The 17,691-nt window shown below is 33.9% G+C and overlaps 2 protein-coding genes across 2 annotated transcripts; both read left to right on the top strand.

Moving 5' to 3' along the window:
• The first annotated feature begins 5,964 nt into the window (after window positions 1-5,964).
• LOC123675340 lies at window positions 5,965-7,314 on the top strand. Its single transcript, XM_045610688.1, has one exon. It carries the CDS (start codon window positions 5,965-5,967, stop codon window positions 7,312-7,314), a length of 1,350 nt encoding a protein of 449 aa, XP_045466644.1.
• A 191-nt stretch (window positions 7,315-7,505) lies between these two features.
• LOC123675341 lies at window positions 7,506-9,473 on the top strand. The gene has a single exon (XM_045610689.1). The coding sequence runs from the start codon at window positions 7,506-7,508 to the stop codon at window positions 9,471-9,473; it is 1,968 nt and encodes a 655-aa protein (XP_045466645.1).
• The last annotated feature ends 8,218 nt before the right edge of the window (window positions 9,474-17,691 follow it).

Consider the following 17,691-nt stretch of genomic DNA (forward strand, 5'->3'; position numbering starts at 1 on the left):
CTTTCGTTCAAAAATTATGAATTGAAATATTTAAATGATTATTATAAAAGAAGAACCAAGAAACCAGTATACTGGTTTCTTGTTTTGATTCTAATATGTTCCATTTAGTTCAAGATGGGTAAGTTGATTTTCTTATCGAAATTTATTGCATATTGCATGTTGTTAATTAAACTAAATGAAGGTAATACAGATCCGACCCAAAGAAAATTGGATAAGGGTCAAAATCACCTGAAAATCTACTTTGAATGCCATTGTGTGATATATCGTTGAATTCAGCGTTAAAAGTTATTTCGAAAAATGTCATAAAATATGCAGGTCCGTATTGAAAAAAATGAGGTTGAGGGTAGCCCAGAGAGTACGGAACGTTGGATACAAAATCTGATTACGTCAAACTGAGGATAATTTACTGTCAAATAAAAAATTCCTGTAACATTTTTTGATGATATTTGAAATGAAGTGGGAAAAAAAGAAAAATCAAATAAACATAATTTAATTTTATTATGATATCTCGAAAACCGGCCCTGATAATCTCGATTTGTTTGAACTGCTTGATAATGCTTCTATGCATGCAACTTTTTCTCCATTTGACCGACCTTCTAACTCTTATGGTTTAAAAGTTACCAATACAATCCCATTGAAAAAGTGGCCACCCTGTAGATCATAGGCTTTCTGATAAACAGTGGGAATTGAAATCAAAAAGAGTAATATTTTGTTTTGAGAAATAATCTTAGTATCATAATTGATAATAATCTTTAAGGTGATGAACAGATATTATTGTGACATTCTTGATTAATTCGACAAATTTAGCATAAGGTAAAATAGATTCGTGTAAAAGGTGTAATCTTGAAAAACTTATTGCTGTTTGAATTTCATCAAGGGTGTTTTTAATATCTTTAATTTCAAATGTCATGAGATGCATTTGCTCTACCTCACGTAACTCTGGAACAATTTGTAATAATTTCAGATTTTCATTCATATTTTTGAATTTAGTGATATATTTATTTTTCAGATCGTTTACAACAGTAGCTATTTGCTTCTGATTTTTCATGAGCGTTTTCTCATTTTTCTGTATGCTATCAAAATAGTTTCGATATAATTCTTCATCATCTGAATCTAACGTTCCGAATAATATTTTTGAAATTTTACCACCAAGATTAACTAATCCTCTTTTAGTTTTAATACTCTTATCAAGAATCTCTTCAAGGGCTTTGAAGTTTATATCATTTGAATGTTGTAAATATTTATAATTTGCTGTCTGAGCAAAACCTAATTTTTGGCCATTCAGATTTTCAATTTCCTTTTGATATTTGAAAATTATTTCCTCTATCCTATTTAAATCAATGTGATAAATCAATTATAGATTCTTATTCGTAACATAGGCTTTTCCTAATAAAACGGGTAATATATTATTTTCTAAGGGAATGATTTCGAGTGCGTTTATTAGGATAATTATTTTTGTCCATAGGATTATCATTATAAGTAAGTAGTATACCATTTGTTCGGTCCATTTTTGAATCTGCAAATAAAATTTGAAACTTATTTTTTTCGTTGTTTCAATATTATTTATTTTGATATTTATATTATGATTTGATAGGTAATTTATAAATTTATTTGATGAAGTGGTTTTTCTGTACCAATTGTAAATGTATTGTAAAATTAAATTGGTACAGAAAAACCACTTCATCAAATAAATTTATAAATTACCTATCAAATCATAATATAAATATCAAAATAAATTTTATAAAAGAAATGAAAGAGAGAATAAACAAAATATGCCATGAAAGCTACAGACAAGATGGATTAAAGAGATTATTCGATATTTTAAGACAGAATGGATATCCAACATCACTGATCAATAAATTGATATATGCGTCAAATGAAACAACTGAATCGAACCAACAAAATCAAGTGAGAAATGAACCAACAAATAAACTTTACGCCTCTTTTCCAGATATCAAGCGGCTGACATCAAAGATCAAATCCATTTTTAGAGATGAGGAAGTGTTAGTAACAACTTACAACCAAAAAACCGTTAAATCATTATACACCATACCTACTCAAGGACCCTATACAGAAGACATTGAAAAGTAATGTTGTGTATCAACTAAGTTGTCAAGATTGTCACGGTATTTATGTTGGCCAAACTTCCCAATGGGTGAAAAACAGAATAAATTTACACAGATCAGACATTAGAAGCGGTAAGGATAGATGTGCATTGGCGACACATTTGCATAACCTAGACCATCAAATTGACTTTGAAAACGTAGAAATTTTAAAAACTGAAAACAATTATCATAAAAGACTTATCCACGAAATGATCCAAATAAATAAAAGAGAAAACTCCATAAATAAAAAATCTGATACTAAAAAATTAAGTAATATATACAGCTATCTGTTAGAAAAAGAAACTGAATTCTATGACGGCCCACTCGATGAGTGATTAGACATAAGGACAGATGACATTCCGTCAAAAAAATACGACCCAGTAAAGAAATATAAGTTGAAACAAGATTGCCATAGTACTTTTTAAGTTAAAATTAATTAGACATACTAAATTGTATCTTGAAATAAAAGGATTTTGCCATTTAATGATTGCACCAATTTCAATTGTTCATTGTATAACCTCAATTTCGGTAATTTACGAGATGATTTTAATTTACGTAAATGTATTAATGTTTTGTATCTGTTTATTTAAGACACCCTGAAGAAGCAATAAAGTATTGCGAAAGCTTGGTTTAGAAAAAAGAGTACCACTTTTTTTTTTCCTATCACAATTGAGCCTCTATTCCCTGAAGCATAGTGTATCTATATATATATATATATATACAGGGTGAGTCTTTGACTTGTACATATATTTTAACCGAAGGTTCTTGACGTCAAAAGAAACACTTTTTTCATTTACCATTTTTTCCGATTCGGCCCTGTTAAAAAGATATAGCCATTTTAAATTTCCAAAATGAGCTAATTCACCCCTGAAAACCGGAACACTGAAGTTTTCTCAAGCATAAGATATACCTCTTGAACCTTGGAAATAAGCTACTAAATTAGAAAAACCATCATAAACTCACGTTTAACATTCCATTTGTTGAACAAAGTAGTGTTTATAATCAAATAAATGAGTTATTCCAATTTCGTTGACGCTAAAGATTAAATATTCTTCTCTTGATTTCTATTTCATTTTCGATAATTATAACGAATTGAGCAATGAGCTCGCTACCACCCATATTAGCTCTGATACTCATATCCATTCATTCATTATATTTCATTTATATGATATCGTTGTTTATTTTTCGTGCAAGAATTAACCTTAAAATCTCAAATAAATAATATTCATCTATGAAAGATTTAACACAGACTATAGTAATCTGTGGTTTCAAGTTTGAATTTCAAATTTCGAGTGATGCCAAATATAAACACAGCAGTTCGGTTCGAATAATCTATGTTCTAACCTAAAATTTAATTTACAGTTTACTTTACACTATAATTGTTATAAGATATTTGTTATGAAATGAAGCATTTGATTTGTTCCAACTATCTCATAAAAATATTCGAATGCATCAATATTTTTGAAACCATCAGTATGAAAATATGGAAATATGTAAAATATTCTGGCTCTGTAATCAATGGAAAATGTTAGACTCCACTTGTAATCAAATTTGTTGTTGATGTGTACCTACATTATAGCCAACTTTACTACTTAATTCATCTTGATTTTGGCATTAAAATAAATGAGAAGTATTCAATGTAAATATCCACAATAGAATATTTGGTTTCTTTCAACTCACCTAATTTGTTTTCACATTAAAACAATTATGGCCCTCTTGGAAGTATGTCAATCATAAGCTCTTAGGATGAATTTATGGAATAGCAAAAGAATAAAAGTATTCAATCTCAATCACATGAAAATTTGTCTAGTATGTACCTAGTGGTATGTTTCGATGTGAGTTTGAATGAGCCGAAGAAGAATACAGTATTGTTCGATAGCAGCAGTCTTTAGTGGGATATTGATTGTTGTCATTATAATGGGACTATTTTGTGAAAACTTTTTTAAACATGGGTTTTATGAATAATCTGGACTTTTCAAAAAGAATGTTGATTTTAGTGAAGTATCTTCTTATTATCAGAGCTGTGCCAAAGCTCAGTGATTTTTAATCAAATCGAGGAGTTGAGGTGAGCTTATTCAAATAACTTCATTTTCAAACTAAGTTGGCTAGTACTTCAATTCTTAAATCTGAGACATGACTTCATAGTAAATATTCATTTCTGTGGTTTTTTTTTCCACAATAGAACAGAGTTGCATTCAGCCAAAGTACCCAATTTTTTGAATTTCACAGATAATTTTTTTTTTTTAAGATCAAGTTATTCGAAAACGGCGCTTTGTACGAGAAAATATGAAGAATACTTTTATTTTTCAAATTAGCCAAATATTCTTCAATGAACGTTCAAATTACTATTAAGAGTTGGTTTCTTCGAATTTCTGGTATTTTTATGGTATGTTATGTTCATAACAAAGAAACAGAAGAATGTGTATGGAATCTGGTGTTCGGAGAAGGTGTATCACATCAAAAAAAAACTATATTTCAAAAATCATTTCCTTCGATACAACCATTTACGAGATATAGCCGAAAATCACATTTTTTTAACGATTTTCAACAGCCTGTATCTTTTTAACCGGGCCGAATCGGAAAAAATGGTAAAGGAAAAAAGTGTTTCTTTTGACCTCAGGAATCTTGGGTTAAAATATATGTACAAGTCAAAGACTCACCCTGTATATATATATATATATATATATATATATATATATATATATATATATATATATATATATATATATATATATATATATATATATATATATATATATAAACAATGGTTTAAGGGGTGTTGAAAAACTTCAATTGTTACTATCTTCTTTATTTCATCAGTCGACGTTTCGATCCTTGGTTGGGATCTTCTTCAGGACTTCTATAAAACAAAGACAACATGTTAAAACGCACCGAAATGCGAAGAGTTACCAGATTATAAGTTGCACTGAATCTTATACAGATTTGGAGGAAAAATTATTAATTATCTTGAACACAAAATAGTCTCTAATACAATAACTTCTTTTTTTATCACACACTTCCTTATTCTCTTGAAAACTTCTTTTTAAAAAACTTTCTTCATCCATCTGACAACTGCGTAAATAACGCATATATATGCCATTTAATGATTGCACCAATTTCAATTGTTCATTGTATAACCTCAATTTCGGTAATTTACGAGATGATTTTAATTTACGTAAATGTATTAATGTTTTGTATCTGTTTATTTAAGACACCCTGAAGAAGCAATAAAGTATTGCGAAAGCTTGGTTTAGAAAAAAGAGTACCACTTTTTTTTTTCCTATCACAATTGAGCCTCTATTCCCTGAAGCATAGTGTATCTATATATATATATATATATATATATATATATATATATATATATATATATATATATATATATATATATATATATATATATATATATATATATATAAACAATGGTTTAAGGGGTGTTGAAAAACTTCAATTGTTACTATCTTCTTTATTTCATCAGTCGACGTTTCGATCCTTGGTTGGGATCTTCTTCAGGACTTCTATAAAACAAAGACAACATGTTAAAACGCACCGAAATGCGAAGAGTTACCAGATTATAAGTTGCACTGAATCTTATACAGATTTGGAGGAAAAATTATTAATTATCTTGAACACAAAATAGTCTCTAATACAATAACTTCTTTTTTTATCACACACTTCCTTATTCTCTTGAAAACTTCTTTTTAAAAAACTTTCTTCATCCATCTGACAACTGCGTAAATAACGCATATATATATATACGCAGGGAGGCTTCGGCCTTCGGGGAGAGACGTCCCCGCGTACCTGAGTCACCCGGTGTTGAGGGTCAGCAGCCCTCCCACCGTGAATCCTTTTCGCTTTCGACATGAATGATGAAGCCTCGGATACCGCCCCCAGCGATGAGGTTGCGCTTGGGGGAAGACTGACACAACCTCTAGCAGAGGCAAGCGGAGCAAGTGGCGCTCCTCTGCGAAACGGAACCACAAGGCCAGGCGTCTCAACTAGGATTACAAGAGGAAACAGCTTGGATGTGTTAAGTCAAAGTTCATCAGAACTCGCACAAGACAATCCCGCTCCACCTCAAGCACGAAGGCAGCATTGGACAAGAGCAATGAATACAAGTCTAATAAATGCATATTACGAAGCTACAGAGGGAGGGACTCAAACAAAAAAATACGCAGCAAAATTAGTGGAACTCTGGACGAAAACCTACCCAGACAAGCAGTTCACCGGAAAGCACCTAATCGCGCAGATAAAGAATATTAAGTCGAGAAAACTACTCTCTCCAGATGAACTCGAGGCGATGAAGGCAGACTCAGTGAGAAAATCCCCAACTCAAACAATTAACAACATACGGAGAAGCATCCAACGAAGAAGTTTACAACCACAACAGGAAAGAAGTCCACAACTACAACGAGAAAGAAGTCCACAATCACAACACGAGATAATCTCACAGCCACAACAAGAAGTAACTAAGGATGACGAGGCAACTTTAGGAATACATGCGCTGTTTCAGGAAATCAACATTCAATGGGAAGGAGTAGAGATAACCAGCAAACCGAAAATCTCTAAACTGAATACCAATAAAGAGACCTCTGCAATGATGAAAACCATTGATGAGACCCTTGATGAAACGTTTAACAACTCAACAAGCCTAGAAGAACTGTGCCACAAGGTATACTGTGCCACCATCATGGCAAATACAATTCAACACACCAAGACCACAAATCCAAACCATCAACAACAAAAAAGACCACCTTGGGAGGAAAGGATTGAGAGGAAAATCGCAAAACACAGACAAGTAATAGGAGTCATACACAGTTACTCGAACACCGACAAACCATCCAAGAAACTAGCAAAGAAAGCCCAGAGCTACGCAAGAAGGAAGAAACTGAAAAAGGATGACAAAGAACACCTGAGAATGCACATGGAAACCATGAAACAGAAAATTGCGGCACTGGAGAGCAGAATGCGAAGATACCATAAGAGAACACGGAAACACCGAGAAAATAACCTTTTCTCGAACAACCAAAAAGAGTTCTTCAAGAGGTTAGAAGAGGGTCACAAAAATCAGAGAGAGGCACCCCCAAACCCTGCCGAGATGCAGAAGTACTGGTCGAACATCTGGTCCAAAAACGAGGTACACAACAAGGAAGCCTCGTGGATCAAAACCATACTGAAGAACAAGCCGATCTGGATGAAATGGCCCCAATAACAATCACTGCTGATAACGTGAGTAACACTATCCGGAGAATGAAGAATTGGACCACCCCGGGTATCGACCACATACATAATTATTGGTAGAAGACTCTCAAATCAACGCACAGAGTACTGGCTCGCCTCTTCCAGGAATCACTAAAAAATCCAGGCAAAATACCCAAATACTTCACGCACGGAACTACTAGCATGCTTCCCAAAAACGAAGAATTGTTTGATCCGAAGAACTACAGACCTATCACATGCCTCCCATCTGCATACAAAATTCTGACGTCAACAATAGGATTCAAAGTAATGACACATCTAAAAGACAAAAAACTACTAGCTTGGGAACAAAATGGCTGCAACAAAAAAGGTAGAGGAGCTAAAGAACTTCTGGTGATTGATAACACGATCACTAAACAAGCAAAAAAAAAACTGAAAAACGTATCCATGGCTTGGATAGACTACCAAAAGGCGTTTGACTCCATCCCACATTCCTGGCTGTTAGAGGTGCTCCATATATACAAAGTTAACCAACAAGTGATTCAACTCCTGAAATGTCTAATGTCAACCTGGCGCACAACGCTGACAGTCAGACACAAAACAATATCCTATCAAACAGAGATGATCAAGATAACCAGAGGAATTTTCCAGGGTGACGGCTTCAGCAGCCCGTGGTTCTGTGTGGCCTTGAACCCACTAAGCAGTATGATCAATAGATCAGCGTACGGATACGCGATAGACCAACACACCACACTCTCGCATCTGTTTTATGTGGATGACTTGAAGCTCTACGCTAGAGGTCGCAAGCAATTAGAAGGACAATTAGAACTGGTAAGGAAGTTCAGTGGAGATGTTGGAATTCCATTGGGGCTAGAGAAATGTGCAACCGTTGAAATAAAAAGAGGGAAACTGGAACGACAGCAAAACATCCAACTAGTAGATGGTCGAGAAATAAAAAGCCTGGCAATTGAAGAAAGCTACAAATATCTAGGCATCCATCAAACCTACGAAATAAAGCAGCAAGAGAACAAACGGAACGCTGAAAATGAACTCACCAGAAGGATGCGAAAGTTGCTTGGAACGGAGCTGTCAGCGAAAAACATAATAACAGTAATCAACATGTGGGCAATACCAGCGTTCACTTACTCTGCAGGTGTCTTGACATGGTCAAAAACAGACCTAGAAAAAATAGACAGAAAAATTCGGACAACTCTGACCCAACACGGCCTACTTCACCCGAACTCTGCTGTAGAGAGAATATACTTACCACGAAGAGAAGGAGGACGAGGTCTAAGTAATCTGAAGGAAGCCTGCCGAAAAGAAGAGGAAAATATTAGAGACTTCTTTCTAAAAAAAAATCACCCAATACACCAATGGGTCGCTACTCACCTCCGAACATCCAACACTGCTGAAAGATCACTCATAGAAGAACCTGAAAGACAAAACAAGTTAGAAGAACTGAAACAGAGCTGGAAATCTAAATCATTACACGGTAGATTCTATGCTAGCCTACAACAAGAAGAAGTGGACAAAACAAAAACTCATACTTACCTCATGCAAGGATACCTGTACCCTCAAACTGAGGGAACACTAATGGCTATACAGGACCAGGTTATACCAACTAGGACATACGTTAAGCACATCATGCAACAGCAGATAGAGTCCACTAAATGCCGACTGTGCAACAATGCTGAAAAGACAATCCAGCACCTATCGTCAGGGTGCTCTCAGATCGCTGGAACGAAATACCTGGCCCGGCATAACGAGATGGGGAAAGTAGTCCACCAGCTGATATGCCTTCAAGAAGGACTCCTCCGATGCTTCACCCCACATCATTTGTATACTCCACAAGCGCTACTAGAAAATGATAACATCAAGATTTACTGGGACCTAACTATAGTCACTGACCGAGGAGTGGAGCACAATAGGCCTGATATGGTGGTGTGGAACAAAACCGAAACAACTGCTCTGATAATTGATTTTGCCGTGCCTCTAGACAATAACATAGCGAAAGCATATGGCGAAAAAATGACGAAATACGAAAGCCTTGCACGGCAAATGAGAGACATGTGGAAACTAAGATCTGTCAGAATAATACCACTAATCATAACCGCCAATGGACTGGTTCACCGGAAGACTGCTGCACACATCGAAGAACTGAAGCTGCCATAAAACACCTTAACGTGGATGCAAAAAGCCGTAATACTGGGAACAGTGGGCATAATCCGGCAAATCATATATCCCTACTAACAATTCCTAGTAGCACAGCTTACCCTGGCCCGGGTAAACTGGGAAAAACTGGGAAATAAAATAACCCCACGAAAGTGTGAAGCAAAAAAAAAATATATATATATATATATATATATATATATATATATATATATATATATATATATATATATATATATATATATATATATATATATATATATATATATATATATATATATATATATATATATATATATGACAGTTCTAGAAAGTTCTAAGAGGTTTATATATATATATATATATATATATATATATATATATATATATAAACAATGGTTTAAGGGGTGTTGGAAAAACTTCAATTGTTGCTATCTTCTTTATTTCATCAGTCGACGTTTCGATCCTTGGTTGGGATCTTCTTCAGGACTTCTATAAAACAAACAACATACAAATATAACACAAACATTGCAGAAAAGACAACATGTTAAAACGCACCAAAATGCGAAGAGTTACCAGATCTTAAGTTGCACTGAATTTTATACAGATTTGGAGGAAAAATTATTTTTGAACACAAAATAGTCTTTAATACAATAACGTCTTTGATATCACACACTTCTTTATTCTCTTGAAAACTTCTTTTTGAAAAACTTCCTTCATTCATTTGACAACTGCGTAAAAACGAAAGGGGTTAGGTCGGGTTCATAGAACATCATAGATCTTCAACTGACATTCGAGAACATAGAACTTGAGATCAACAACTCACTCTCACTAAGTTGGTTTGAATGTATTAGATATGAATAAATGTTACTTATATTCTATATATTCTGCAGTTCATGGAATTTTCATGTCGCTTAATGTGAATCATCTCCAGGATACATCTTTTCCTCATATTCTCCTCGTACTCCAAGACTATCACCGAATCATAGTCCATTCGATGGTCAACTGATCTTACATGTTCTGCCAGTGCACATATCTTTCTAGGATTCTTAATGTCGCTAATATGTTGGGTTATTCTTCTTTTAAGTTGTTGGGATGTTTGTCCGATATACACCTCATCACAATTTTGACAGGGTATTCTGTGTATATCGGACAAACATCCCAACAACTTAAAAGAAGAATAACCCAACATATTAGCGACATTAAGAATGTCGCATAATGAATTTCCGCTGTTTCTTCCTCGCTTCTTATTAGTTGTGGTGCTTCTGTGGTGTCACTTGCATACAATAATTTCTTCAACATTCCATAGGGATATCCGTTCTGTCTTAATATCTCCAATAAATTTTGTATTCCCCCCTGTATGTAAGACTCATGAAATAGTCTTCTTATTAAATAGAATAAGAAGAATATGTCATGAGTCTTACATACAGGAGGGAATACAAAATTTATTGGAGATATTAAGACAGAACGGATATCCCTATGGAATGTTGAAGAAATTATTGTATGCAAGTGACACCACAGAAGCACCACAACTAATAAGAAGCGAGGAAGAAACAGAGGAAATTCATTATGCATCATACCCAAATATACATGGATTAACAAAAAAACTAATAAATATATTTAAACATGAAAAAGTGAAAATTGCTATTTATAATAAAAAAACTGTGGGCAATTTATATACAAAATTAAAAGATCCTATTCAAACACTATTAAAAAGCAACGTAGTCTATGAAGTAAAATGTGAAGATTGCGAAAAAATATACATAGGACATACATCTCAATGGTTGAAAAGCAGATTGGCATTACACAAATCAGATATTGCAAAACATCCGGATAGATGCGCACTAGCAACCCATGCATTCAATTTAAATCATAAAATAAATTTCGAAGAAGCAAAGGTGTTAAAAACGGAAAAAAATTACAAAAAAAGGTTGATATTGGAAATGATAGAGATAAATAAACAGGAAAATATTATTAACAAAAAAACAGACACAAATAAGTGTAGTGCTATATATGGATATTTGTTAGAAAAATCGGAAGAAAATATATACTTTTTCGATGGTCCAGTTGACGAGTGAAAGGAAGAAGGCAGATTACGAAAGTGTCAAAAACAAACAAAACAATATACCTATCTAGCCAGTTGACACAAAGGAGAAAAAATAAATAAATTAAATATTTTAAGTAGTATATTCTGGTTGTGAAAAAAATGTTTTTATTTTGTTGACGTTTCAAAATGAAGAAAATTATTGTCGTTTTAATGTCCAAAGGATCAATGTGAATTGAATTAAGACAAATGTTTTGTAGTTTTGCAAGTTTCCTAAACATAACCTCACATTCTGTAAGTGAATTATTAACTAAGTCATTATTAAACTGAATATGTGAAGGATTTGTATTGTATTTCAGAAGCCCTGAAGAAGAATTAAATAAATTCGAAAGGTTGGCAAGGAATAAAGAGTTTTCTTTTATCCTCCAAAATAATCGAGTCGTTTGACCCTTATCAATATTTCACAGTTATACACTAAAGACTCTTGAAAATAAGTTTGATATATATATATATATATATATATATATATATATATATATATATATATATATATATATATATATATATATATATATATATATATATATATATATATATATATATATCAACAATTTTAATTCCCAATATACAACATTGTTGATTTTTCTGTTTACCTTATTTACATATGATAATTGATTTCTACTCTTGTGCTAACGAAATATCAGATCTTTTTTCGCTAAATTTGTTGATGTTCTTGTTCATTGCTTTCTTGAGAGCTATTGATTTGTGTTCAAATAAGATCTTTACAACTCTGTATTTCGGTATGTACTATTTTTACATGTTTTGTGATTGCCATTTTTTTGACTGTTTTCTATTGCTATTGTAGAGTCCTGAAGAAGGTCCCCATCGGGATCGAAACGTCGACTAAATGAAATATAGAAGAGTGAAATTATAACACTTATCAATTTTCCCACACCCCTTATCATACTTATAACTATATATATATATATATATATATATATATATATATATATATTATAAATGAAGTTAAGAGTCTCATATATATATATATATATATATATATATATATATATATATATATATATATATATATATATATATATATATATATATATATATATATATATATATATATATATATATATATATATATATATATATATATATATATATATATATATATATATATAATTCGTAAGCAAATTATTGATCGCAATATATCTAATAGATAAGAATGTTAGGATGTTTCGATCTAGGAAATTCAGTGATACACTTTTATATCATCCAAGCTTGGATGATATAAAAGTGTATCACTGAATTTCCTAGATCGAAACATCCTAACATTCTTATCTATTATATATATATATATATATATATATATATATATATATATATATATATATATATAAATAAGATGTATCGGCGGTCGGAAAGAAAAGTTAAAGGTTGTTAGTATAAAGTTTTCGGTGTTTATTATAACGGTTTTTGGTTTAATTAACGGACATTTTAAATATATTAGGATTACAGTTCATTAGAAGGTCAGTTTGCATTGTATAAGTCCCATTTTGTTCCATTTCAATCCTTTACCCTGTTCCTTTACTTCCTTATACAGTGCGGTGCTGTGTGGAATAGCAGAGAGCAGTTTATATTGGTAAGATTATTATAACATCATTTTATTGGTTCAAATATAGGGAAAATGCAACATTTTCTTGCCTTGAGACCAATAATATCATCTGTTAACACCCCCACATCCAAACTGTCAGTTTTTGTTTCAGACATCCTGTCTAAATATCTTTCTTCTACCAGAAGTAGATATTTTATTGAAGATTCCTTTGCTTTTGCCCAGTATGTGAATGATTTCCAGTTACCTGTTGATTATGTCCTGATCAGCCTGGACGTTGTATCTCTTTTCACCAACATTCCTGTCGTGTTGGCAGTTTCAGCTGTTGAGAACAAGTGGGATACTATCAGAAACCACACAAGTCTACCAAAAGAAGAATTCATCCATGCCATCAAATTCCTGTTTTCTTCAAACTATTTTCTTTTTAATGGTAGGTTCTTCAAGCAGGTGCTCGGTTCCCCTATGGGTTCCAACTTCAGTCCATCCATTGCTGAATTAGTAATGGATTTCCTTCTGGACAGCATTCTTGTTAGTATTCCTTTTGACATTCCTTTCATCAAGAAATATGTTGATGATCTAATATGTGCTGTACCTAAAGACCAGGTTGCTTTCGTTCTAGACAAGTTTAACAGTGAACATGAAAGTATACAGTTTACTTTGGAGGAAGAAACAGCGAATGGAGTCCCATTCCTGGATACAAGGGTGATTCGAACACTGGAAAATAGGCTGATTCTAGATTGGTACCGAAAACCAACAAGTTCAGGGAGATACATACACTATTTTTCTAATCATTCACATGGACAAAAGGTAAACATGATTTTAGGATTGAAGAATCGCATAGAAAAGGTTGCCCATCCAAGTCTAAGGCGGCAGAATCTGAGGTTGTTGATGCAGTTGATGCTAGAGAATGGATATCCAAAAAGGTTATTGTCCAGATCGATTTATAATACCACTCCTTCGACACGGCCAACGAATGGAGAGAGGAGCGCATCCACCACTGTGGACACTGAGAACACGGGTAGAATTCTTTACTTGTCTATTCCCCTAATTAATGGTATGACAAACGCATTAATTAACCTCTTAAAGACCACAGAAATTATGTTGATTCAGAAATCTTATTTTAAAATTGACAGATTATACAGTCGAGTGAAAGATAGGATGACTGTTGATAACATGAGTGGTGTGGTATATTGTATTCCTTGTTCAATATGCAGTGAGGTGTACATTGGTCAGACGTCTCAGCTTCTGAAGAGAAGGATTGCTCAACACAAAAGCGACATCAAAAATTCAAGTAAGATTTGTGCCCTAGCAGACCATACCCGGGACAAAGATCATCCAATGAATTATGATTCCACCAAAATCCTAGAAATTGAAGTTAGTGGAAGAAAGAGATGTTTCTTAGAGATGTATCATATTAAACGTCAAACCTGTTCGATGAACTACAGAAGGGATGTAAATAATATCAGCTCCATCTATTCTTATTTGATTCATTATGACCGGTTCGGTGGGAGAGAATTGGATGGATCACATACAGAAAGAATTTCAACAAGTTCAGCAGTCGTAGGGATAACGTGAAAATGAATTTTGTGTTCTAGGCCATTTCTGTGAGAGGGGATTGGTTTCGGTTCATGGAATCTTTCAAAAAATCGCATTTGTTCTGAGTTCGGTGAGAGTGAATTACTGCGACCAATGTGATTTAATGCTACTCTATGTTTCATCTGTCATGTGCGTGTATTCTGTGGCAAGTCTGGTTGACAACATTTTTGACAACCTCTCATTTTGTTGATTATTCTGTTTACCTTATTTACATATGATAATTGATTTCTACTCTTGTGCTAACGAAATATCAGATCTTTTTTCGCTAATTTTGTTGATGTTCTTGTTCATTGCTTTCTTGAGAGCTATTGATTTGTGTTCAAATAAGATCTTTACAACTCTGTATTTCGGTATGTACTATTTTTGCATGTTTTGTGATTGCCTTATTTTGACTGTTTTTTATTGCTATTGTAGAGTCCTGAAGAAGGTCCCCATCGGGATCGAAACGTCGACTAAATGAAATAAAGAAGAGTGACATTATAACACTTATCAATTTTCCCACACCCCTTATCTAACTTATAACTATTGTTGTATATTGGGAATTAAAATTGTTGATATTTAAGCATGGGGTTTTATGCAGAAGTGAGAAACAACTATGGAAGAGTAGCATATGAAGCGTTGAAGTCATGGTCGTCATATGATATGAAACTGGCATCTTATAGAAACCGAAGAGTGTTCCTTTTGGAATGCAAAAGACAGGGTTTACTTCCCAAACATATTTCCAACAATATGAATTATTTGTTCAGCTCGTCAAGTGATTCAGGTTCGTCCAGACAGGTTCAGGCTATGTTGGAGAAATCAAGACGTCTCGTTCTTCAATTTGAGATCACTGTGACTGTGAGCAGGATAGGAAGAATGGAGTGTGATTCTTCCAGGTTGTGGCAGATCTTGGAGGGGTTGCTTCCACCAGAGATGCTAAGTCGTTTTGAAACTTACCAGTCCAGAAGGTACAGAAGAGAATTTGCTGCTATCAGGGAGAGAAATCTGATGAAGGTGAGAGCTCTATCAGATGAACTTCTAAAGAGAGTAGAACCACAGGAAAGGTGGATTAAGAATGTTAGTACTGTTATTGTACCAGATAGAATATTGAAATTTCTAGCACTGGGCCCCAAATTCGGCATTGATATTCCTTTAAGGGAGGTTTCCATGTCGAGGCTGTTGTCAGATGTGGAGGGCATTATTGATCTTAATGATAGACTGTCAGATGAGGGAAAGAACATCAAACGTTTCCAAGCTGTTAATATTATAACAAACTACATCAAACCTGGAAAAAGGACTAATAATGTTTTCCAGAGAGAATTTTACCACTGTAAGAGATACCTAAATGAACATCAAGAATTGCTTGTGTTACGGGCTGATAAAGGCAATGTTACGGTTTTGATGGATAAGGATCAGTACATAGAGCTCTCCAACGAAATTTTACTTAATGAACAATATTACCAACTTCTTACTAACAGAGATCCAACCGTTACAATACAAGGTAAATGTAATGCATTGATTAAACGATGGGTCAGTGAGGGCCACATAACACAAATACAAGGTAAATCACTGTACATTTACAATTCAGTTCCAGCTAGATTCTACGGTTTACCAAAAATCCACAAACCCATTCTTGCCTTGAGACCAATAATATCATCTGTTAACACCCCCACATCCAAACTGTCAGTTTTTGTTTCAGACATCCTGTCTAAATATCTTTCTTCTACCAAAAGTAGATATTTAATTGAAGATTCCTTTGCTTTTGCCCAGTATGTGAATGATTTCCAGTTACCTGTTGATTATGTCCTGATCAGCCTGGACGTTGTATCTCTTTTTACCAACATTCCTGTCGAGTTGGCAGTTTCAGCTGTTGAGAACAAGTGGGATACTATCAGAAACCACACAAGTCTACCAAAAGAAGAATTCATCCATGCCATCAAATTCCTGTTTTCTTCAAACTATTTTCTTTTTAATGGTAGGTTCTTCAAGCAGGTGCTCGGTTCCCCTATGGGTTCCAACTTCAGTCCATCCATTGCTGAATTAGTAATGGATTTCCTTCTGGACAGCATTCTTGTTAGTATTCCTTTTGACATTCCTTTCATCAAGAAATATGTTGATGATCTAATATATGCTGTACCTAAAGACCAGGTTGCTTTCGTTCTAGACAAGTTTAACAGTGAACATGAAAGTATACAGTTTACTTTGGAGGAAGAAACAGCGAATGGAGTCCCATTCCTGGATACAAGGGTGATACGAACACTGGAAAATAGGCTGATTCTAGATTGGTACCGAAAACCAACAAGTTCAGGGAGATACATACACTATTTTTCCAATCATTCACATGGACAAAAGGTAAACATGATTTTAGGATTGAAGAATCGCATAGAAAAGGTTGCCCATCCAAGTCTAAGGCGGCAGAATCTGAGGTTGTTGATGCAGTTGATGCTAGAGAATGGATATCCAAAAAGGTTATTGTCCAGATTGATTTATAATACCACTCCTTCGACACGGCCAACGAATGGAGAGAGGAGCGCATCCACCACTGTGGACACTGAGAACACGGGTAGAATTCTTTACTTGTCTATTCCCCTAATTAATGGTATGACAAACGCATTAATTAACCTCTTAAAGACCACAGAAATTATGTTGATTCAGAAATCTTATTTTAAAATTGACAGATTATACAGTCGAGTGAAAGATAGGATGACTGTTGATAACATGAGTGGTGTGGTATATTGTATTCCTTGTTCAATATGCAGTGAGGTGTACATTGGTCAGACGTCTCAGCTTCTGAAGAGAAGGATTGCTCAACACAAAAGCGACATCAAAAATTCAAGTAAGATTTGTGCCCTAGCAGACCATACCCGGGACAAAGATCATCCAATGAATTATGATTCCACCAAAATCCTAGAAATTGAAGTTAGTGGAAGAAAGAGATGTTTCTTAGAGATGTATCATATTAAACGTCAAACCTGTTCGATGAACTACAGAAGGGATGTAAA

Source organism: Harmonia axyridis, chromosome 3 (genome assembly GCF_914767665.1).
Source record: "Harmonia axyridis chromosome 3, icHarAxyr1.1, whole genome shotgun sequence".
Taxonomy (NCBI): domain Eukaryota; kingdom Metazoa; phylum Arthropoda; class Insecta; order Coleoptera; family Coccinellidae; genus Harmonia; species Harmonia axyridis.